At 43.8% G+C, this 23776-nt stretch overlaps 1 protein-coding gene across 2 annotated transcripts in view; it reads left to right on the top strand.

The window, feature by feature from the left end:
- Nucleotides 1-23776, top strand: part of LOC139312861 (protein phosphatase 1 regulatory subunit 1A-like) — a 98266-nt gene that overhangs the window by 62109 nt on the left and 12381 nt on the right. For both annotated transcript variants that reach the window (XM_070938016.1, XM_070938017.1), the window contains exons 3-4: nucleotides 20940-20977; nucleotides 21806-21869. In XM_070938016.1, the coding sequence (XP_070794117.1) occupies nucleotides 20940-20977; nucleotides 21806-21869 (102 nt within the window). The remainder of the gene's footprint in view (nucleotides 1-20939; nucleotides 20978-21805; nucleotides 21870-23776) is intronic.

Below are 23776 nucleotides of genomic sequence, written 5' to 3'. Positions count from 1 at the left end.
TGCGTTTAGATCTGGGCATTTAGTCTTTTAACTGAAGTGATATCTCTGTCATTTCCTTACCTAGAAAAACTAGCTGAGCGTGTAGCAATCTAGCAGTTCTAATCATTTCTGAATTCTCTGTTCTCCCAACATCTGTGGCCTACTCTAGCTATTGGGTAAGATTACAATCATACTAGGTGGTACAATTCTGAACTTTATAAGGGGAAGGGGAATCTTGGTTGTGGTTTTTGACATCACAGATCATCCTTTCCCAAACAAGCACCCTCCAGTCCAGATCTGTAGGTTTACAATTAGCATCATTCTCAGCATTGGGAATGGAAACCCACAGTGAGGAGAAATGATAGTGGCTGAAAAGCTGAAAGAGGATGGCTTTTGGGTGAAGGACCTATGATCAGTAGTGGGTTCCTCCCAGTGATGTCACCAAACCAGTTCTCCCCCCCCTGCCCCCCACCCCCCACCCCCCCACGTTATTCTTACTTTTTATTTGGTCCCACCCCCAATCTATTGCTGCCTCCTGAGTCCCAGCTGATGGCTAGAGGGAAAAAAACGGTTTAAACTCTTGCCAAGGGACTTCAAAGGGCCACCCTACAGCTGATCAGTGTTAAAAGAAAACAAATGAGTAGACCGGTGCCTGCAAAAATACATGAGTAGATCAGTGCCTGCAAAAATAAATGGGTAGATCGGTACAGCTCTGCAAGCAGTTAAAAGCCTGGTAGACCAGTACCTCTGCTAAATCCTAAATAATTGTCACATGACCATCAAGCCATGCCCACAAAATAAGCCACGCCCCCAGAACCAGTAGTAAAAAAATTTAGAACCCACCCCTGCCTATGATGCCAAGAAATCTGCAGTTGTTAGGTGGCAAGGAAGTTCTAATTTTAGCATCAGAGGGTGTGCTAAAATACCTGAAGTCATACTTCTGTCAATCTGCCCTATGAGAGAACATATTTTTAAAGACATATTTTGGAGAGTGCTTTCATGTTGCTTTTGGTGATCTTCAATCAAGGATAAACATATCAGGTTTCCTGCTTGAGTAGGGGGTTGAACTAGAAGACATCCAAGGTCCCTTCCAACTCTGTTATTCTCTTATATCCAGATCCTTCAGTCCACCTTCATGGGATTTAGTTGCCACTCCCCTGATCATATTTTCTCTGAAGATCTGTTCAAATTTCTGTGAATTCTTGCTCAAGTGAAGGGCCTAGAACCAGGGGTGAAATCTAAATTATTTTGCTACCGGTTCTGTGGGCGTGGCTTGGTAGTCATGTGACTGGGTGGGCGTGGCCAGTTTGATGTCATTCACGTCACTGCTGTGCATGGGGCGCTTGGAGAGCGAGCGAGCAAGACAGCTTTCCAACCTCTGTGTGTGTGTGTGAGGGAGGGAGGGAGAGTGGGAGCGATCTGAATAATAATAATAATAATAATAATAATAATAATAATAATAATAATAATAATAATAATAATAATAATAATAATAATTTTATTTCTATACCGCCCTTCTCCCGAAGGACTCAGGGCGGTGTACAGCCTATTTAAAAACACAGAAACAAAACAACAATTTAAAATTTAAAATCATTAAATAATTAGGCTCCAATTAAAATCCCAGAAATTTAAAATACCCCAGTTTAAAAAAGTTATGTTAATAGACCGGCCTGGCGGAACAACAGGGTCTTCAGAGCGCAGCGAAACACCCGGAGGTCGGAGATCTTACGTATTTCCGGGGGCAGTTCATTCCACAGGGCTGGGGCTCCCACAGAGAAGGCCCTCCCCCTAGGTGTCGCCAGCCGACATAACTTGGCCGATGGCACCCTGAGGAGACCCTCTCTGTGGGAGCGGACTGGTCGGTGGGAGGCTATTGGTGGCAGAAGTCGGTCTCGAAGGTACCCGGGTCCTATGCCATGGAGCGCTTTAAAGGTGGTAACCAACACCTTGAATCGCACCCGGAAGACCACTGGAAGCCAGTGCAGCTCGCGCAGGAGGGGTGTCACGTGGGCGCAACGAGTTGCACCCATAACCACCCACGCGGCCGCATTCTGGACCAGTTGGAGCCTCCGAGTGCTCTTCAAGGGGAGCCCCATGTAGAGAGCATTACAATAGTCCAACCGGGAGTCTATCTGAAGCCGAGGCACCCAAACTTCTGGCAGCGGCAGGGCAGCTTCTGAGCAGCCAGCTGCACCTGACCTACTCCCTGAGTCTCGCCGTTCTTCTGGCCCCACCCCCACCCCACTCAAGCAGCAGCTTCCCTGCTCAGCCCCAACAAGCTATGCATCCATGGTGTCCGCACGAGCATCCCGAGAGAAGCAGAGAAGATCATCGCTTGCAAGCAGACAAGCAGAGGTAGCACGCCGTGCTGTGGGAAAAATGAGAGGTCCTGTTGTCCCGCGGAGCCTGCCGCTGCTTGAGTGGGGTGGGGGTGGCAGGAGAACAGCGAGACTCAGGGAATAGATCAGGTGGAGCTGGCTGCTCAGAAGCTGCCCCGCCTCTGCCAGAAGTTTGGGTGCCTCGGCTTCAGATCCCTCCCTCTCTCCCACACCCACACGCACACACACACAAAAACAGAGGTTGGAGAGCTCTCTTGCTCGCTCACTCTCTAAGCGCCCCATGCACAGCCCATTTGAGGAAAGGGCATGCACGGCTGGGCACGTTTGGCTGCAGAAGGAGGAGCAGCGCAATGGGGTTGTTTTGTTCACTGAGGTGGTACTTCAGCAGGGCAGACGGATGTCTGCAGCTGACAACTATAATGAATATGTCCACCTGCCCTCCCGAAGCACCACTGCAGCGAACAAAACAACCCCTTTGCTATGGATGCGTAGCTTGTCGGGGCTGAGCAGGGAAGCTGCTGCCTGAGTGAGGGGGCGGGGGGCAGTAAGCTGCTAACTCCTTCCCCACAGCCCTGCCATGCTTGCCTGCCTTCCACATGGACTTCTGCTTGCCTGCCTTCGCAAGCTGGCCACCGGGACGCCAGGAAGGCAGCATGGAAGGTAGGCAAGCATGGCAGGACTGCAGGCCATGGATTGGTTTGGGAGCGTGGCCAGCCAGCCATTGCTCCCAGTTCGGCGAACTAGCTTCAATCTCCACTACCTACTCGCCCGAGCTGGTCCGAACCGGGAGCATTTCACCCCTGCCTAGAACCCTTTAAAAGTATTGATTTATGTTTCCCAGTGTTACATCACCTGAAAACTTGATAGGTATTCACCTTTACCTTTTCATCCAAATCATTAAGGAACATACTGAAAACCAAAGGACTCAGCACTGATTTTTGTGGCACTCAACAATATATCTTGATATATGAAACGAGAAAACATTACAGGTAGTCCTTAAATTACAGCTGTGATTGAGCCTGCAATTACAATCAAATGTTGACAGTCATTATGTCAGCCATCACATGACTGACCGATTTTACAAACTTTTTTTGCAGAAAAAAGTTCTTTATGTGAACCCTGTGGCTGTTAAGCAAACCAGTTTTCACTAAGGGGTGGGTTTTTTTTGCTGGAAACTGGAAATAAATGCTGATTTCTGACAAGAACATCATAAATTACTGTAACATGATCATAGGATGACTAAAAATGTGGGTTGGTTGCCGAGCACACAAAATAAGGTCCTTTGAATTGGGGGGGGGCAGCCATTGAATTTGGGTCGTACATAACTTTTTCAGGGTCCATTATAACTTTGAACCATTGCTAAGCAACCAGTCATAAGTTGAGTATTATCTATAATGTGCATCATTTGAGTAAGATTTTTGAATTATGTCTATTAGGGATGCTAGCTGATCAAACAATGAGATAAAGGTAATCAGCAAAATTTATTCTTAACAAGTTCTTGCTGTCTTCTGTTTATTAACTTATCATTTTAAGATGCTCTCTAAAGAGACTTATTGTATGCCCTTCCCAGCTATCATTGTCTGTTTGGTTTGTAGCTCACTGGATCATCTCTTTTCCCTTTTTACAAACAGGAATAATATGTGCTCTTTCCTAGTCATCTATTTTACCAGTTCTCTAAAGTTTCTCAGAAATAATACATAAAAGTTCAGGTAAAGGATCAGCCTATATCTTCAGAATGCTAAAATGTAGTTCATTTGGCCTTAAAAAGTTTTTAAATCATTCAAGGCGAAGACCTGTTCCCTCACCCTGTGTCTGTCAATCTCTAGCAAATTGACCAATTCTAAGTTGTAGGCTCCTTGGTGGTCTCTGAACTTGGTGGTTTTTCTTGCAGACATTTTATTACCAAACTGGTAATGTCATCAGTGTTAATAGAGAGTGGTTTTAATAAAGGAGAATATTTGTAACTCAGGGTTGACCTGACACTCTCAGTGCTAGTGACTAGCACTGAGGATATTACCTAGTTTGGGTAATGAACCCTCTGCGAAGAAACAAGCAAGGTCAGAGAGCACCAACACCCCCCTCAAAGAGTGGTTTGCTCCAGGGGTGGGTTCTACTTACCTTTACTACTGGTTCACAGCAGGAATGCGTGCACTTCCGCGCATGTGCAGAAGCTGTTGCGCATGCGCAGATCAACCATGATGACATTGTGGCGGGTCGGCGGAGCCTCCTGCCATTTTTACTACCAGTTCTATAGAACCGGACCAAACCGGGAGCAACCCACCACTGGTTTGCTTGTATTTTTATATACTAGTGGCTTGCCTTGTCAGTTTTGATGGGGGTGGTCTTGGTAGTTCCTTGCTTAGGCTGTTGTTTACTTTTAGCTTGTTTGTCTGCTGTTGGTAGCAACTTGATTATTTACTTCTTGATTGCTGGTCTAAATGTTAATCTCTGCTCATCAGCAGATTGATTGCTGTTGAGGAGGTGTTTACTAATTCTAAGCATTTCAATTCTAAGCATTGGCTGACCTGTCACCTCAGCATTTTTCCATTTCATTTACTTATTTCTTTTTCTATTTAGATCTTCACTAAGTTTTAATGTAACCGTGTTAGCTTCTTCTGTTATCCTCTCCCCAAACACCCCCCCCCCCTCTGTTTGGCTTTCTGTTTCCTTCTTTAGGAGATCTCATCCATGTTGAGTTCCTTTTCTCATCAGCCTCTCCTTCTATGGGGATCTTACTGATCATTGCTCTGAGTTGATTAAAATCTACTTGTTCGCTATCGAAAATACGCATTTGACATCATTCAGTTTTACTTTTCCTTAAAAAAAGGAAGAATTCCAGCATTGCACGGTCCTTTTCTCCAACATTCTTCTTAACATCTACTGATTTAATTAAATCTTTCCTTTTGATTAGTATCAAATCTAGAATAGCTAATTCCCTTCTGCCTTACTCCAGCCAGCTAGAGGAAGTTGTTAGGGAGGGAAATCATGACTTCCTTGGAAGGACCATGCTTGTTTCTCAAATTGTTTCTCAAAAGCTGATGGAGTGAATTTTTCCTCCACTATATCCTTTTATGTCTCTTTGAAAGATCTGAATTTTGTGTTTTGGAAGGCATAGTTTTGTGTTTGGAAGGCATAGTTCCATTTTCTTGGCTGGCTGGGTGAGAGTTCACACTAATAATACTAGTGTTTTTGTTTGCTTTTCCCATTATTTTAATACAGAAACTATTTACAACATTGCAAGTTTCATTCATCTGAATTTCTGAGCAGGAAAAGGTGTTTTTAACATGCAGTAACACAACAATCCTAACTTTCCGTTGTCATTGCTCCTTTGGAAGAAACCATATCCTTAATGATCATATTCCAGTTAAGGGAATAGGATGTCATCCTGCCAGGTCCTTATTATAACTATTGAATCCTATTTCTCTTCCTGTACAAAAGGCTGAAACTCATAGTTATTTCCCATAATTTTAATATTAATGTAAAGACAAGGCCATGAATCTCCTAAGCCATTCCTTATTCTTCATTGAGTGGTTTAAGATGTCCCATATCAGCAATATCCCCACTTTTTACAGAGCACAAATCTTGATCTGAGGCCCTTAGCTCAGAGTTTTCATTCACAGATGCCTACCAAGATTCAGACTAGAGCCCTCTCAATTAACCTTGCCATAATTTTGCTAACATGTTTTTATCCTTGGACGTACAACCCCATTTTATGTCAGCAGTCCATCATCTAAATAGGTCCAACCATGGTCCCAGAAACCAGATCTCTCTCATCAACACCAGGTACAGGTAGTCCTCGACTTACGACTGCAATTGAACCCAACATTTCTGTTGCTAAGCGAGACATTTGTTAAGCGAGTTCTGCCCCATTTTACGACCTTTCTTGGCACAGTTGTTAAGTGAATCACTGCAATTGTTAGGTTTGTAACGTGGTTGTAAAGTGAATCTGGCTTCCCCTTTGACTTTGCTTGTTAAAAAGTTTCAAAAAGTGATCACATGACCCCGGGACACTGCAGTCATCATAAATATGAATCAATTGCCAAACATCTGAATTTTGATGGCATGATCGTGGGGATGCCTCAATGGCCATAAGTGTGAAAAATGATCATGTGTCACTTTTTTCAGTGACTTTGAAAGGTCACTAAATGAACTGTTGTATGTCAAGAACTACCTGTACTAACCCTGAGATATTCGACTTCCTTTTCTGGTCCTGTTCCATGTAGTGAAAGGTTGGACAAGAACACCATCTAAACCTCTAGAGCAAGGATATCAAACTGGCAGTCCGCAAGCCGGATGCCTAATGTGCAGGCCACGTGTACCCTGACACCACAAAGGCAAAAACGTCGCGATACATCATGTGACAGCACATGACGCGATCGTGTTTGAAACCCATGCTCTAGAGCCGTGATGGCGAACCTATGGCACGCGTGCCACAGGTGGTATGCAGAGCCCTTTCTGCGGGCACGCCAGCCATCGCCCCAGCCCAGCTCCACCGCATATGCACGCACCTCCCATCGGCCAGCTGGTCTTCGGGTCTGCCGCACATGCACGGGGCCAGGGCCTTCCCCAATCTCTGCAGGTTCCACCCTCTGCAGGTGCCTCTCCGTGGCAGGAAGGCAGGAGAAAGCTAGGACGCGATGGGGGGAAAGACTTTGGAGATCGTAGAAGGCAGGAGGCAGCTAGGATTCAATGGGGGAGAAACTTTGGAGATCGTGGAAGGCAGGAGGCAGCTAGGATTTGATGGGGTTGACCTGGAAGCCAAAACGGGGGCCCAGGGCACATGCGCAGGGGGGGCACATGCGCAGGGGGGCACATGCGCAGGGAACATGCATGCATGTGCAGAGTGTATGCGTGGGGGGCACTAACATTGCATTTTGGGGGCTGTGGCACACGCACATGCTTTGGGCACTCAGCACCAAAAAGGTTAACCATCACTACTCTAGAGCCTTGAGCATCCTTCCAAGATTTTCAAACTCTTTGGTAGCTGTCCCTTTTTGTAACATCTGTTCCAGCTTGGATTATCTGAGAAAAGGTCATTGTTAGTGGACCAGATAAGTATTCCATTGTTTTTTCATTCCTAGTCCTGCCAGGCAGTACAGATAGTCCTCAATCTACGACCACAATTGAGCCCAACATTTCTGTTGCTAAGCAAAGCATTGGTTAAGTGAGTCTTGTCCCATTTTACGACCTTTCTCGCCGGAGTTGTAAAAGTGAATCACTGCAGTTGTTAAATTAGTAGCATGCTTGTTAAGTGAATCTGACTTCCCCATTGACTTTGCTTGTCAGAAGGTCGCAGAAGGGGATCACATGACTGCGAGACACTGCAACCGTCATAAATATGAATCAGTGGCCCAGCATCCGAATTTTGATCACGTGACCAAGGCGACATGCAACAGTCATAAGTGTGAAAAATGGTCACAAGTCACTTTTTTCAGAGCCGTTGTAACTACGAACGGTCACTAAACCAACTGGTAGTATTTTCATTCCTCATGGTTGTCCCAGAGGTGCTTTTTTTTTCAAGGGGCAACTGGACTTTCTGGTTTTTCTTTGATGACGTTTCACTTCTCATCCAAGAAGCTTCTTCAGCTCTGATGGGATGGTGGGGAATGGAAGGATTTATACTCCTTGCAGACAGCTGGACATTTGCATTCTTTTAGCAGATCGTTCAGGTCACCTGGAAGTTTATCTGTGTCATCAGGGTCCCCTGAGTGGTGCAAATGAGTGTGGAGTCTTCTTGGAACTGTTGAAAGGACTGTGTTGTAGACTGCAGATAGATGATGTTGTATCCTTCCCCCTCTGTTGAGAGAGGGATGTTCAATTTTGACATAGATCAGTGGTGGGTTCCTCCCAGTTCGGCCTGGTTCGGCCGAACTGGTATCGGTGACGATATGACGTCACCGAATCGGTTCTCTTTGTTCAGGAGCTGCCCCCCCATGTTATTCTTACCTTTTATTTGGCCCCGCCCCAATCTATTTGCTGAGAGCCAGTTGATCGGCTAGAACAGTGGTTCTCAACCTTCCTAATGCTGCGACCCTTTAATACAGTTCCTCATATTGTGGTGACCCCCAACCATAAAATTATTCCTAAAACCATTGAAAATAGGTCTTCCGATGGTCTTAGGCGACCCCTGTGAATGGGTCATTCGACCCCCAAAGGGGTCCCGACCCACAGGTTGAGAACCACTGGGCTATAAGGAAAAAAACTGTTTAAACTCTTGCCACAGAGCTTCAAAGGGCCGCCCTACAGCTGATCAGTGTTAAAAGGCAGTGTGGTGGTAGACCAGTGCGCTCGAAAAACAAATGGGTAGACCGGTACAGCTCTGTAAGCAGTTAAAAGCCTAGTAGACCAGTACCTCTGCTAAATCCTAAAGAATTGTCACATGTTTTCGGCCAAAATATTTAATAATTTTAAGGGATTTTTAATATTTGTATTATCTGTATTTTATCTTGGCTGTTCACCGCCCTGAGTCCTTCGGGAGTAGGGCGGTATAGAAATTTGATTAAATAAATAAATAAATAAATAAATAAATAAATAAATAAATAACCATCAAACCACGCCCACAAAATAAGCCACACCCACAGAACCGGTAGTAAAAAAAATTAGAACCCACCCCTGACATAGATGGCCTCACTGACCTCTTTTTCAAACTCTTTTCCAGTTGCCTCTTGAAAAAAACATCTTTGGGGACAACCATGACCTGGATGACTGAGAATCTCCATAGACATTCCCCATGGTTGTGAGTCATCTGCTACCATATCTAGCTACCCCTAAACTCTGAGAGGAAATACAGGTGCTGATTCATTTACAGCGCATGTCACTGGCAACAGCATTGAAGGGGGCCAGCACAAGTCCTGTATGCGTATTTTGAAAGTGATATTGTCCTTATTTTAATCATTTAAATGCAGGGCTGCCTAACGAACGGCTATAAACAGTAATTTTCATCCTAGAAGAAATGCCCTTTTCAGAACAAAATTCCAAGGATTGACTGAGGCCGTATTCAAAACTCAGCTACCATTTATGATATGCCTGCTGGGCTATCTATCTGTCACGCATCTGAAGCCCAACTCTTTGTGCTGAGCACAACAGGCTGCCAGAGTGGGGAAAAACACAACAACATTGCTCTCCCACCTGCAAACAACACAGGCATCGCTATCATACTCCAGTTACAGTTTCAGCAAGTGGGCTTTTTTTTTCTTTTTCTTTTTTTAACTTACCGCCTGACACACACACACCCCGCCTCCTTCTGCCAGCAGGCACCTGTGTTTGATCTTTAAATGGAGCAGAGATCACTTGAGAGCCATTCCAGACTTTCTCTTCCACTGCTCCCGGCCCCTCCCGCCTTCGCCCCCACTGCATTGCCATGATGTAAAGGTGGATCTCAGACAGAGGAGGCGGAAGAGCAATAGGTCTGTTTTTCGGCAAGCAATAACCTAAAGCTGAAGTCAGATTCCTGATTATTCCTTGGAATAAAAGAATAACAGGCAAGGCAAGGCAGAACTATTTGCAAGACTTGGAGAACTTCCATTATTGCCCTTATTTTATTTTTTTTAAATTTGATTTATATGCCGCCCTTCTCCGGAGACTCAGGGCGGCTTACAATGTGCTCAGCAATAGCCTTCATCCTTTTGTATATTTATACAAAGTCAGCTTATTGCCCCCACAAACTGGGTCCTCATTTCACCTACCTTAGAAAGGAGGGAAGGCTGAGTCAACCTTGAGCCTTGGCGAGATTCGAACCTGCAGTAATTGTAGGCAGCTGGTCTTAATAACCAGCTTAATAACAGGGTACCTTAGACCACTGTATTACCAAGGCTCTTATTATCACTTGTATGTGTCTGTCTGTGTGTGTGTGTGTGTGTCACACACATACATATAATTTTTTCCTCCTTTGCCCAAGGAGTGGCAGGATAGTTGTATTAAAAGAAAGAGCTGTAGTGGGCGACAGATCTGCAGAAGTTCGTTCTTGTCCTGCCATAGAGATCAAAAATTAGCTGGGTGATTTGGGCCCAGTCGGTCTCTCTCAGCCCAGCCCACCTCACAGGGTTGTTGTGGGGAAAATAGGAGGAGGAAGGAGTAATAATCATATTTGCCACCTTGAGGTATGAGTTAAAATAATAAAGGCAGGATAAAAAATGCGTTTAAAAAATACAAAACTGGCTGCTTCTTATGATGTCAGCAAATGTCTTCTCTTCCAACCTGTCCTTCTCAGAGCAAATCTACAACTTTTTTAAAAAATGATTTTTTTAAAAATAACATTGAAATATTAAAACATACAGGCACATCCACCACCACCCCTAACCCAAACACATGTACCTGAAATATAACAAATAAAGAAGAGAGATTCTCTGAAATATCAGGATAGTGGGCTCCTACCAGATCTTTTTACACACTTGTCATCATTGTTACTGTTCAACTAAACACGATCTGTGGATCTGGTGTTCAAAAGAAGAAGAGGCATGTCTGAAGAGGCAGGATTAAACCTGTTGGAGTCTCTCTGTACTTAAAAGATTCTCCCCGCCCCCCACACACAATTTCTTGTTCCAGTACTAAATCTATAAGTGATCAGGCAAGATACAGGAAAGATCATCCTTCTGGATAGAGTTGTCTATAAATCTTGGGGAAAGGAGGACTAGTGTAGGTCCTCCCACTCTGATCTTTGCCTGCTATTTACTTTTTAAAAGAGGGTCCCCTGAGGAAGGAGGAGGAGGAGGAGGAGGAGGAGGAGGAGGAGGAGGAGGAGGAGAAGAAGAAGAAGAAGAAGAAGAAGAAGAAGAAGAAGAAGAAGAAGAAGAAGAAGAAGAAGAAGAAGAAGAAGAAGAAGAAGAAGAAGAAGAAGAAGAAGCTGCTAATGACCAGATGACTGCAAAGAAATATGATCCTTCCAACACCTTCCCCCATCCTATCAGAATTAATCTTTTCATCACCCCCACCATCCTGCCAGAACTGATGAAAGCTTCTTGGATGTGAAACAAAACGTCATCTTCTTCTTCCTCAGGACAACAACCCTGCACCTCCAATCTAGTTACCTTTTGAAAAAGCACTTTTGAGACAGCCTGGATGACTGAGAATCTCCACAGACATTTTTGTAAAGAAGGTGTGCAAACTGCATTTCGCTCAGATTTTTTTTCAATTTTGCCCCCACTGCCCCTTCAGGTGCTTCTTCTATTACCCTTGGCATGTTTTAAAAGACTTTTTAAAGATGTTTTTGCCATAGCAGGTGGCAGCACCTAGCCAAACTTGACTGCTTAAAAAAAAAAAAAGCTAAGCTTAGAACACCAGGAAACTCCAAAACTGTAGACTATATTGGGAAGTCAAAACAAATCTCTTGGAAGAAAAAAATGGAAGACTACTTTCACCTTGTTCCCCCACCCCCACCCCAAAAAACCCTCCATGGCTGAATGCATCCATGTAAGTTGCCAAAAGGCAAAATTGATGTTCTACCATGCTTGGTTGAAGGTCACAGAAGAATGTGGTTAGGGGGACAGTGTCACAATATATTGAAGCTGCTGCTGACGTTGAACTGATTCTGAAATCTTACAGGGCTGGATTGTTAAGTGTGTATATCTTATTGTTAAAACGGATGATTGCAACTCCCAAAGATTACATTTGATGATAGTCTTCTCAGTTATCCTTCTTGCCCCAAGTTCCAACCTTTCTATTAATTTAGCATATTGCCCACCAGACTGATTTACTTAAAAGTGGGATTTGGCGCTAGGAACTACTACTGTAGCTGCTTTTGGAAGAGTCAAGAACGGGGAGCCTGGCAGTCCGGCAGAATTCTAGTTCCCATGGTAACATCCTGGTATGTTTCCTGGGTGACAGAGATGCTCCAAATTATGTACCTTTTAGATAGTGTAGAATATGTCTGGTTGTGTTTCACTGTTTGCTGCTTAGCTTTTTAGAGCAGAAGGAAGACTTTTTAGGAGGAAAACTTCTCAACCATCATCACCACTCCTTTAAACAACAAAAACCCATTTTTGTTTTTAAGGCATTTCAGATATTGTTTGGAGTTTGGTCTGCTTCTTTGGCTCAGTTAAAAAAAAACCAAAACCCTAGGTCATCATCTTCCTGGGAAAAGTCATATCAGGAGGTCTTCATATCAGGTCATGATGTTAACAAGATGACATTGTGGTGATTCATAATCAGTCAAGATGCCTGTAAGTTGATGTCACCAAGGACAAGTGAAATAGCTTTCATAAGCTTTATTATTTCTCCAAATAGCTCAAAGCTGCGAATATATCCTCCTGTTTTCTCCCACAACAACAATCTTGTGAGGTGAGTTTGGCTGAGAGAGAGGTCACCCAGCTATCTTCTCACTGTACACATATGATATTTATCTTCACATTGAGCTTTAAGAGAGTTTTTGGAATATTTTTTTGCTGTTGATGTAGCAAGTGGACAGCTATGGAGATCTTTTCAGTAACCATCATTTTATATACCTAAAATCCCTTCAATGTCCATCAGAGTATTTGCGGGGTGTCTGTGCGTCAAAACATGATTTTATGAGTCCATACACAAGGCACATAAAATCAAAGCCCACCCTTTTTATGTGAGACATTCATAAAATGCACATAAAAAGGGGTAGGATTTTGATCATACAATCAGAAACTTCATCTTGACTTCTCTCTCTCTCTCTCTGTCTCTCTCCCTCCCTCCCTCCCTGTCTCCCTCTCCCCCTCTTTCTCTCTCTCACACACATATTCTCTCTCTTCCTCTCTCTCTCCTCCTCTTTCTCTCTCACACACACATATTATTTCTGTGTATGTGTGAGAGAGAGAGAGACACACACACACACACACATTTTCTCTCTCTTTCTCCCCCTCCCTCCCTCCCTCTCCCTCTCTTTCTCTCTCACACACACATATTCTCTCTTCCTCCCTCTCTCCTTCTCTCTTTCTCTCTCACACATACACATATTATTTCTCTCTCTTGCTCTCACACTCACACATTTTCTCTCTCTCCCTCCCTCCCTCCCTCCCTCCTTCTCTCTCTCTCTCTCTCTCTCTCTCTCTCTCTCTCTCTCTCTCTCTCTCTCTCTCTCTCTCTCATCATACACACACAGAGAGACCACTGCAGCTGCCCCTGAAGTTCCTGGGATTTCAGGCTGTTTTACATTATTTAACTGGGGGCACAATTATAAATTATAACAATTTCTCCCTGTGGGTAAATAAAATGGTAGTTACCTAGTTTATCAAGAAACACTGCTTCTTCCTGCAGTGGTTTGGAAAAAACAAAAGAAGAAGAAACAAAAGCTCTTTTTTTTAGAAATAAATGAATAATACAACAAAAGAGAACTATTGTATACTATTTATAAACTACTGCAACTCCCTTGTCTGTTTGTCACCTTCAACTGAGTGAAGGTGACAATTTTTGAACCCAGGTATACCTCAAATATGCTAACTTAACATTAACCGTGTCCCAAAACCATTAATCCCACAAGATTGAAATTTCAAGGATCTTTAGACCAGTTGCAGTGGCAAAGTTGTGGCCATTGCCATGCAATCACGTCACCCTACGATACTGCTTTTTTTTTTTTTTTTTTTTTTTAGCAGTGATCGCATGAACCTAATTTCCAGCGCTCCCTGGCAGCTTCCCACAAGTGAAGTCAATGGGGAAATCGGCATGAGATTGGAACTCGCTTCTGCTCTCACTGGTTTTTTTTAATACCCGACCGTAGCTAACCTGTGCCTCTGTTTAGATAAGGGAATATCTCTGAAGCAATGAGCCAAGGGGTCAGGGGTTGCCTAGTCAAATCGAAACCTGATTACGTATTATAAAACGTAGGAGAGGGAATTATGCAAACTCTTACTACTGTCAAACTAACTCTAATACAAGAGGCTTAATTCTGTCTCCAACATTTTGAGAACATGGTCTCGGCTGGGGCTTCCAGATCTGGGCTGCATAGACCACCAGATGATCACAAAGAGATACAGGCAATAACCCCCTGCTGCAGTATGGTAGTTATCCAGTTTTTGACTGCCAGATAGCGATAGCAATAGCAATAGCACTTAGACTTATATACCGCTTTCCAGTGCTTTCCAGCCCTCTCTAAGCGGCTTACAGAGTCAGCATATTGCCCCCAACAACCAGATAGAATAGAATAGAATAGAATTCTTTATTGGCCAAGTGTGATTGGACACACAAGGAATTTGTCTTGGTGCATACGCTCTCAGTGTACATAAAAGAAAAGATACATTCATCAAGAATCATAAGGTATAGTACTTAATGATAGTCATAGGAAACAAATAAGCAATCAAATCATATTTAATTGAATCAGATCAGGTTCATTCAGTTGCATGGACCTGAGAAAAGTTCAAAAATATTTGTTGCTTGTTTACAGGGATTATTGAACCCTGGGATTTAAACTTGGACATTTAAACTCCATTGAGTTCTGGTAAACATTAACCTCTGTTTCCTTTTCACAATTTGGAGCACTTCCGCATAGTTACCGGCTCCATCCTTGAAACTTTCCACATCGAACACAAGTCTCCTCCTTTCTGTTTTGGCGAAGTTGGAGACGATTCTCCAGCTTCCTAAAAGACAGGTGTGAAAAAGTTACCCTCCGAGTACGAGACCCCTATCCTTGCTTCATCCCCACATTTGGTCTTGCAGTGAGGGAAAAAAAAGGAAAAGAAAAACACTGGTCTGCCTGCAAAAAGCCTGGTAGAAGGAGACCGCGGAGCTCCAAGGATGTCACAGTTGGGAGGTGGAGATTGGCTAGGCATCCTGCCAATTATCACCTGGTCCACCTCCAAGACCGTCTTAGCTTTAAATTCAGCTGCCAATTTGAGTTGGTTTGGCTGCCTGAGGCCAGCAGGGTATTAATGCTGATGCATGGTGCCAGTCCAGAGCAACCGCCATAGAGAAAGGGCCTTGGAAATGCCCGTTTTGTGAAGAGTTCTGGATAGGTTTTGAAATTTCAAATAATCTTTCTGTCATGAATTGGGTCAAAATATTTAAATCTGGAGATGGTTAATTTCACCCAATTAAGATACCACATGTCCTTGACTTATGACTGGTCGCTTAGCGGCCATTCAAAGTGATGACAGACACCCCCCCAAAAAAGCTACTTATGACCCACCTTTGAAGATCCAGCATCCCCCCCACCCACAGTCACATGATTGCATTTTGAGTGCTCGGAAATCAGCCCACATTTACAGCTATCTGCAGCATCCCACATCCCACAACTATGATTTATGTCATTTTGCCAGAAACTGACATTTGCTTCTAGTTTCTGGTAAAAACCACCCTAAAGTGATCATTTATGCAAAAAGTTGTAATATCAAGCCTGATCACATGGTGACCCACTTAACAACTGTTATTAGTTGTGACAGTTGCAGGTCATAACTTGAGGACTACCTGTATCACATCTCAATCGTGTCAGAAGCCTTGAGACGCTTCCGGGTTGGAAGGATTAGCCAGCAACATCACCGTTTCCCAGGGGACGCCCAGTTGGGTCTCCTTTCATGTCTCCAGCAGGAGCTGGTTTAAAGGACGGGAGCTCATCCGCCCCACAACAGCACATGGGTTTCAAACGCGGGCTTGCTAACCTCCAATCCAGTATCCTAACCATGAGAGCCACCATACTCTAGGTCTACCTGTAAAGAGAAGCAGACTGTTGTAGTCATTCTCAAGTGCTGACCTCAGGCTTGAGAGAGCCTGGTTCAAATCCATCCTCTGCCACAGAGCAATTTTAACCGAGTCGGTTTTGCTCTACCCAGCCTTCCTTACAGGGTTGTTGTAAGAGGCAAAATGGGAGGAGAGATTTATATATATATATATATATATATGTATGTATGTATGTATGTATGTATGTATGTATGTAGGTCTTTGGTTATTCGGTTTTTCTCCCGCGTAAAATTGGAAGTGTCTTGGCGACATTTTGACGAAGTCTCATTCGTCATCTTCAGGCTGGTGTTTTCGGCTTCGTGCTTCTAGGAGCAATGTGTGATCGCAGCTGTCCCTTCCTTTTAACTGCCAGTGGGGGTCTGAACTGATTGGGTGGGAGCTTGGCTATGTCCTGATTGGTTGGAGGCTTGGCTGTGCTCTGATTGGATGCGGGGTTGGCTGTGCTCTGATTGGATGGGGGGGGGTGTTCTGTTTGGGTGGGGGCTTGGTTGTGCTCGGGTTAGTCTGAGTTGCAGGGGGATTTGAGCTGGTGAGCTGTGTTGCTGTTGTTCGGCTTCGCGTTCGTGGTCGTGCCACATCTTCATGGTGGGTGTCAGTTTGCTTCATGTATGGATTGGAGGGGTTTAAAGTGGCTAACGATGCAGCTGTGGTCTGGCTTCTGGTTTGTGGTTGTGCCTCATCATCGGTGTGGGTTTTGGTTTGCTTTTTGCGTGGATTTGTGGTGATGACATCCTGTGTGGTTTTCATGAGTGTGGGTCTGGTGTCATTCTTTGTGTTAGGGACTCGTTTGTCAATAAGGACAGGTTTCCAAATGGCTGGTAGGCAGGAGGTATCATCTCATTTATTCATGCTGTGTGGGTGTTTTTCTATCTCGATGGCTTCTCTGATTATTCTGTTGTTAAAGTATTCAGTTTTGGCGATAGTTCTGGTCTTTTTAAAGTCAATTTCATGTCCTGTGGCTTTAAGGTGTTGGACCAGGGAAGAAGTTGGTTCTTCTCTGGTCTAACCTCTTCCCTGGTCCAACACTTTAAAGCCACAGGACATGAAATTGACTTTAAAAAGACCAGAGCTATCGCCAAAACTGAACACTTTAACAACAGAATAAAAAACACAGCATTCAGCTACCTGCAGAAACTAGATTACACCATTGTTCCCGAGGTCTCCTTCTGGGAAGAGCTAACAATTTAGCCAAGGCTCTTTACTGCCGTACCTCAAATTGCCGTTCATTCTATGGGCAATAAAAAGGTTTATCACCATGGAAAGCTTCACATGCTCAATTTCTGTAGGACCAGTTGGCCCACCCTACCCATAACAGAGCTGACAACTAATAAAACAATAATAAAACTCCCATCATAATGTAATAAACGACTCAAACGTGGAGGTGCTGCCAGTAATGCGATTCCGCAGTCGGCATAAGTCATCCTTAAAATCTCAAAGCGCAGCGTAATCAAGCACGACAGGCACTTTGACAAATAAAATCACAGGCTGCCGGCAGGGATCCAGCAAATTGCAGAGGCCACTGCTTAAGCGGCAGGATTGTGGGAAAAAGCCTCAGGTGTTTTTCCAGGCAGCATCTGACCGGGGCTTGCTGTATGTCCTCCACGACACCTGCTGTCTTGTCCAGCCCTTTGTGAACCAAGCCAACTTTGGAATCCCTGGGGAAAAGATCACGGACTGTAGTTGAGCAGGTGGATAGGATAAGCTACTCATTGGTGGGCCAGAACTGAAGTTTTGCCCCGTTTTTAATACTTGAAGCTTCCGGAAAACCTGCTTGTTTTACTCGAGCTTTTGGGCTACAGTTTACTGCATGGTCCTCAAACTATGGCCCGCAGGCTGCAATGATGAAATAAAAATAATAATTGAATATAAAATTGAAATGAGAATAAAGATAATTAGAAAATCAGGGCTGCTCGAATACCACTTTAGATTGAACTGAAAAGGGAAACAACAGGAGAGAGGGGAAGGAGTAGAGAGAGAGGAAGGGAGAGAAGAGGAGAAAGTAGAAAGGGAAAAGGAGAGGAAAAAAAGGGAGGGGAAAGAGGAGTAGAGAAGAAGGTTAGAAGGAGGGAAGAAAGGAGTGGGGGAAGAGAAGGGGAAGGAAGAGAAGGGGAGGAGAAAAAGAAAGGTTGGAGTAAAGGTAAAGGGTAAAAGAGCAGTCCCGAAAAAGTAAAAATGAAAAATGAAAGTTAAAAGAAAAGATGAATGAAAAATGATGAAAATGACTGTACATGTAAATGTGTTTATGAGAAATAAAAATAAAAAAATTTATAAAAAAAAATCTGGCCCAAGCAGGACCATTAGGCTGCCCTGCCCACATTGCCCCGCCCACCCTTTGGCCAAGCGCAGGACTTAACCTTTGTGAGCCCCGAGGGCTGGAACTGAAAGATAAAGCCAACAATTTTGGCCTACAGAGACATTCTCGAGTTGGGAGAGGTAAAAAATGGGGTGCACAGATGCCCCAGGAAGCCAAAAAACAGGCAAAAATGGCCCATTTTGGCCAAAAATCAAGCTGTTTTGGCCTGGTTTTGGCCTGCAGAATGCTGCTGGAGGTGGGGGAGGTGAAAAATTGAACACCCCCGGAGCAAAACAAATTAAAGTTTAATGGGCTGTTAAATTGGCCACGCCCACCCAGTCACATGAACACTTAGCCCCGCCCACCCAGCCAGTCCAGGGCTCCCCCAAACAGTCTGAGGGATGTGAATTGACCCCCTGTTTAAAAAGTTTGAAGACCTCGGGTTTACTGAGATGGGGCAAACATCAAGATTGTAGGGTTACTTTGTTATTGTTAAGTCGGGGTGGGAAACAGCCACAGTTGGCATTTCATGGTGGCCGAGGGCTGCAAAGAGGAACAACATCAAGTATACAAGCTAAGGCTTGGGTTAGGGGAAGATTCTTGGGGTTGTCTTAAAGGTGGTGTATGCCTATTTGAGGGCTTACAGAACGGGTCTATGACAATTTGCCATGGCCAACTCACCATGGCCAATTTGCCACGGCCATCTCACCATGTCTCGCCATAGGACAACTCACTACTGGCCAAGAGCTACACTAATACCAAAGAAATGGTGGAACAAAATCATTAAAGAAAGGGTGCAAAAGGAGGGACAGAATGGAAATGTGAATGGCAAAAATTAAAATAATTTTTATTTATTTTAAATAATTTAATTTAATTGTTAAATTATCCCGCAGTGAGTTGTTCTGCAGCGAGTTGGCCATGGCAAGTTGGCCATGGTGAGTTGGCTACAGCAAGTTGGCTGTGTCAAGTTGTCTCATTCCCTTACAGAACAGCTGACATCTGTCTCCAAGTGGCAGGAAGGCTGGCCATCAGCTTTCAGTTGTCCTGATCAGGAGGGGTCTTAAGGACCATAGAAAGGATCTTTGGCTGGTGGTAGCTTTGAGCCTTTAGATGGTCTGTCCTTGCTAATTGTAGCCACAGATTCAGGATACAGTATAGCCCAGGGGTCTGCAACCTTAAACACTCAAAGAGCCATTTGGACCTGTTTCCCACAGAAAAGAAAACACCGGGAGCCACAAAACCCTTCCTGTGCCTGACTATTTCTCGAGCAGCCACAACACTAGCATATGTAGTTGAATTAAACGTTCTGTTTTCTTCTGAAACTTTTCTTTTCTTGGATTTATCCATGGTTGGCCTACCGGGGGTTGAAAAGCTCAATAAATCACGTGCCGGCGGGTGTCACACATTGGTGGTTGTGATGCATATTTTGAGTGACGGAGCCGCAGCAGAGGGATGAAAGAGCCACATGTGGCTCCAGAGCCGCGGGTTGCTGACCCCTGGTATAGCCTTACCCTTTACCCTTATATCATTCCAGAGGTGTTCCCCCCCCCAATATGTCTTGTTTATCTTAACAATTGCACAGAAATAACTAATCAAACAGAGCAAGACAGACAGACAGACTGACTCAATCGATGACAAAAATGCCAAATCCAGTCTAAACATCTGGCTGTCTGGGTGAGCAACCCTAATAATAATAGAAATATATGAAAACTATAAAAAGAAAAAAAAGCTACTTAAGTTAACCAGCAAACTCTCCAGCACGGCTGAATCTTAGCAATGTTGCTTAATGATTAATCAACGGGATGGGTGGTCCAGCACATTGAAGGGCCCCAAGTAATGCAGAGAGAAGCACAAAGGAGAAGTGCAGAAGTTGGAGGTAGCCCTCTCATGCACTCCTTGAGTCACATATGGGAACAGCCTCTGTCTACTCTGTACTGTAACAAGAAGTGCATTGCTCATCAGGCTAGAAACCGAGAGATTGTGAGTTCTAGTCCTGCCTTAGCTGTGAAAGCCATCTCTGGGTGACCTCTCTCTCAGCCAAACTCACCTCTCAGGGTTGTTGTTTTGGGGGGAAACAGGAGGATATATTCGCCCGCCTTGAGCTATTTGTAGAAATAATAAAGATGGTGTTAGGATATGGTTTGAGCCTAACAAGTTGTCCAGGCAATATAAGTGTACTGTAACTTTAATCTGTAAATGTATTATGTGACTTTAATGCTGAGTCATGCTGTAATTAGGTAATGACTGGTTGTGAGAGTATTTAAGCAAGGTATTGTAATGTGTTCAGTTGCTGCTATGATATGCTGCCATTGTGTATGAAGCTGATGTGATATGCTACCAGAGTATGATATTCTGCCATAGTGAGGAGTTGCTATCTGCTACCATCGTGGTTTGTGAACCAGAATGAGTTTGTTATTCTAACCAACTACTGTTTGTTTGGTGAGAAGATATCTGTAACTACTGGACTGATTTACTGACAAAGACTTGGAATTTGTTTAAAGACTATGAGACTGTTTTTCTACTATAAAGTAAGCTTTTGATAAACAAATACAAATAAATAAAATTCAGGGAGACAGTGAGAAGATATTTCTATTGCAAAAATAGCCCAGAGTTCTGAGATTTGGTGTGTTGGCTTTACCATGCCTTTAACTTATTGTTCTTCCTGTCTTTTCCCTCTCTGTCTCTACTTTTTCCCCTAGAAATCGATGAAGACCGGATCCCCAACCCGCTTCTGAAGGTATATATTCCTGCTGCTCTCAGACTTGAACAGTGGAGTCAATTTATGCATTTAACAGAGTAATATTGTGATACATGAAAGCCATCCAGGATGATGATAGGGGAATACATTTCATGTATGAATGTACACGCTTCTCATAAAAGATATTTACTAAGAAGTAAAAGTGAAAGACGAAATTTCAGAATGCCAGGAAGACCAAAGTGTGAGTGCCACACACAAAGCCTTCATTGGACTGGAATGAGTTTTATTGTCATTGCTCTAATTAATAAGCTTTAATCATGGAAAAAGATGGAATTAATTTTACCGCTACTTAAAGTCTCCCAACGAACACCAGCTGGCAGCAAAGTAGTACAGGAAATCTAGCCCTTTGCTGCCCCCCTGTGGTTGTCTAGATTTTCCCAACCCTGATTTGTAGCCTCAATTGTATTTCTGAGATGATCTGCAGGTCTGATTCTGAAGAGGTCAAACAAGACAAAAACCATATGCTCTTTACCCTATGTTTTTTCCCCATTGTTCCATGGGAATGGGGAGAATTATAGACCTCTCCAGATCATAAACTTGAAAAAGGGGAATACAAGCGAAGAGGCTTGGGCTGATTCTAGCTTACCAACCCAAAGGCATGAGCCAAGAAAATGGTAATCACCAGATTATGTGCCCATCACAAAGGAGAAGCTGGAACTCCAGATCTTCAATGATTTTTTTCACTCATTCTTGTTTCATTCTGTAAGTAGCAAGAGCTAGATGCAACACATGGCTAGAAGATTATACATTGCACCTGAATGTTGGCATTTTGTATCTCTTAGGACTTTCTCTTTCTTCTCTTTGCAGCCAGGATTGTCAATGTCCCCAAGGCAGAGGAAGAAGGTCTCTCGCACCACTCCCACCATGAAAGGTAACTGGTCCAGAAGCCATGTTGTGGCTGTATTGAAGGATGGAATCCATCATGGCAACTACAATGCCTAGGAAGCAACAACAAGATAGTTTACTGCTTTCTGAGCCTCAGAAGGGCTCACTGTTATGTCCAACAGTTCCCTTGCCCTTCTTGAAATGATAGGGAGAAAGAAGGTTGGAAATTTGGAAAGGTCGTCTCACAAAACTTTGGTGGCTTTTCTTCCCACTCAGCCTTCTTGTATGCCCAAATCACAATCTGACCTCACCCCAATCCCCTATCCAATTCTCCAAACATGAAGTGAGGGTGAGGTGAGTAGTAAGTCAAATGCTTGCCAGCTGTCTGTAGAACAGAGCTTGAAATAACATCTTGTTGCTAAAATGGAAGCTCCACAGGCTGATGGTGGGTTTTTAAAGGTATACACATATCTTCTTTTTTTTTGCTATGTATGCTAAACCAGACGTTGCATCCTGTGATACTCATTAAAAGAGCTTAGGGTTTATTTTTGGATGAGTGTCGCCACCTTGTATATAATGTATTCCCCATTAGCTTGCAGTATTCAGAACTTGCCAGTCAGTGCTAAGATTCCTTTAGCCTTCCCATGGTTTTGTAAAGTCTTTTCTTCTCTCCCCACCCCGCTCTGTTCCCTCTCCCCCTCCCCCCAACCCCCTGTAACTTTTCACACATCCTGCCTAATCCCTGCCAGGATCATTTTTCATTAATTTTGCATTAAAGCATTTTATCTCTTTGCATTGGTCCTCTGCATTCTCTCCAATTACCAGCCTTCTCCTGCTTCGTCTTCGCCTCCGAAGCGTTGCAGTGCCTCATATAATGCAGGATGCAATTGTCAGGCTGGGGTGGGACTGCAGCAGCCACTGCAGAGGAGTGCAGAGATCAGCATTAAAAACCTGTCTGAAGTTTCTAAATTAGAACGTGTGAATACAAGAAAAGAGGAAATTTCACAATCCAGCACACAGATACAAGAATTATTTTTGGCATTCAAGGTTCAAGGTCAACCAGTGAATGCCTATTAGGAATACTGTATTATTAGTCCGAAGCCTAGGTAGTAGGAATGTGTAGAGGAGCAAAGATTTTCTTACAATAAAATAATCCTGTCCTAATGATGCATTCCACCTACAATGGTTTCCAAATCATCGGTGAATAGCTATCTTCGGGAACCTGTTTACTGTAAGTGTGGTCCAATTTCCCATACTCTCTAGCCATCAAAGGCATTTGTGAAGCTGAAGTTCACAAATTCCAGTATCTAAGGGACTGCCACAAAAGAAGAGGGGGTCAACCAGTGGTGAAATCCAATTTTTTTTACTACCGGTTCTGTTGGCATGGCTTGGTGGGCGTGGTGCTGCTTGGTGGGTGTGGTTTGGTAGGCGTGGCAGGAGGATACTGCAAAATCTCCATTCTCACCTTACTCCAGGGGAAAGATACTGCAAAATCCCCATTCCCTTCCAACTCCTGGGAGAAGGATATTGCAAAATCTCCATTCCCACCCCACTCTGGGGCCAGCCAGAGTTGGTATTTGCTGGTTCTCCGAACTACTCAAAATTTCTGCTACCGGTTCTCCAGAACCTCTCAGAACCTGCTGGATTTCACCCTTGGGGTCAATCAATTCTCCAAAACATCTGAAAGTAGAACAAGAAACAATAGATGGAAACTAATCAAAGAGATATACAACCTAGAACTAAGGAGAAATTTCCTGACAGTGAGAACAATTAATCAATTGTGGAATTGTTTGCCTCCAGAAGTTGTGAGTGTTCCCACACTGGACGTTTTTAAGAAGAGATTGGACAACCATTTGTCTGAAACAGTGTAGGGTTTCCTGTTCGAGCAGGGGATTGGACTAGAAAACCCCCAAAGTCCCTTCCAACTCTGTTATTCTGTTAAAACTGCAGGCC

Source organism: Pituophis catenifer, unplaced genomic scaffold (genome assembly GCF_029215685.1).
Source record: "Pituophis catenifer annectens isolate HBS135680 unplaced genomic scaffold, rPitCat1.0.hap2 SCAF_2, whole genome shotgun sequence".
Taxonomy (NCBI): Eukaryota; Metazoa; Chordata; class Lepidosauria; order Squamata; family Colubridae; genus Pituophis; species Pituophis catenifer.
The sequence above is the reverse complement of the archived record's forward strand: the minus strand, read 5'-3'. Positions and strand labels throughout refer to the sequence as shown.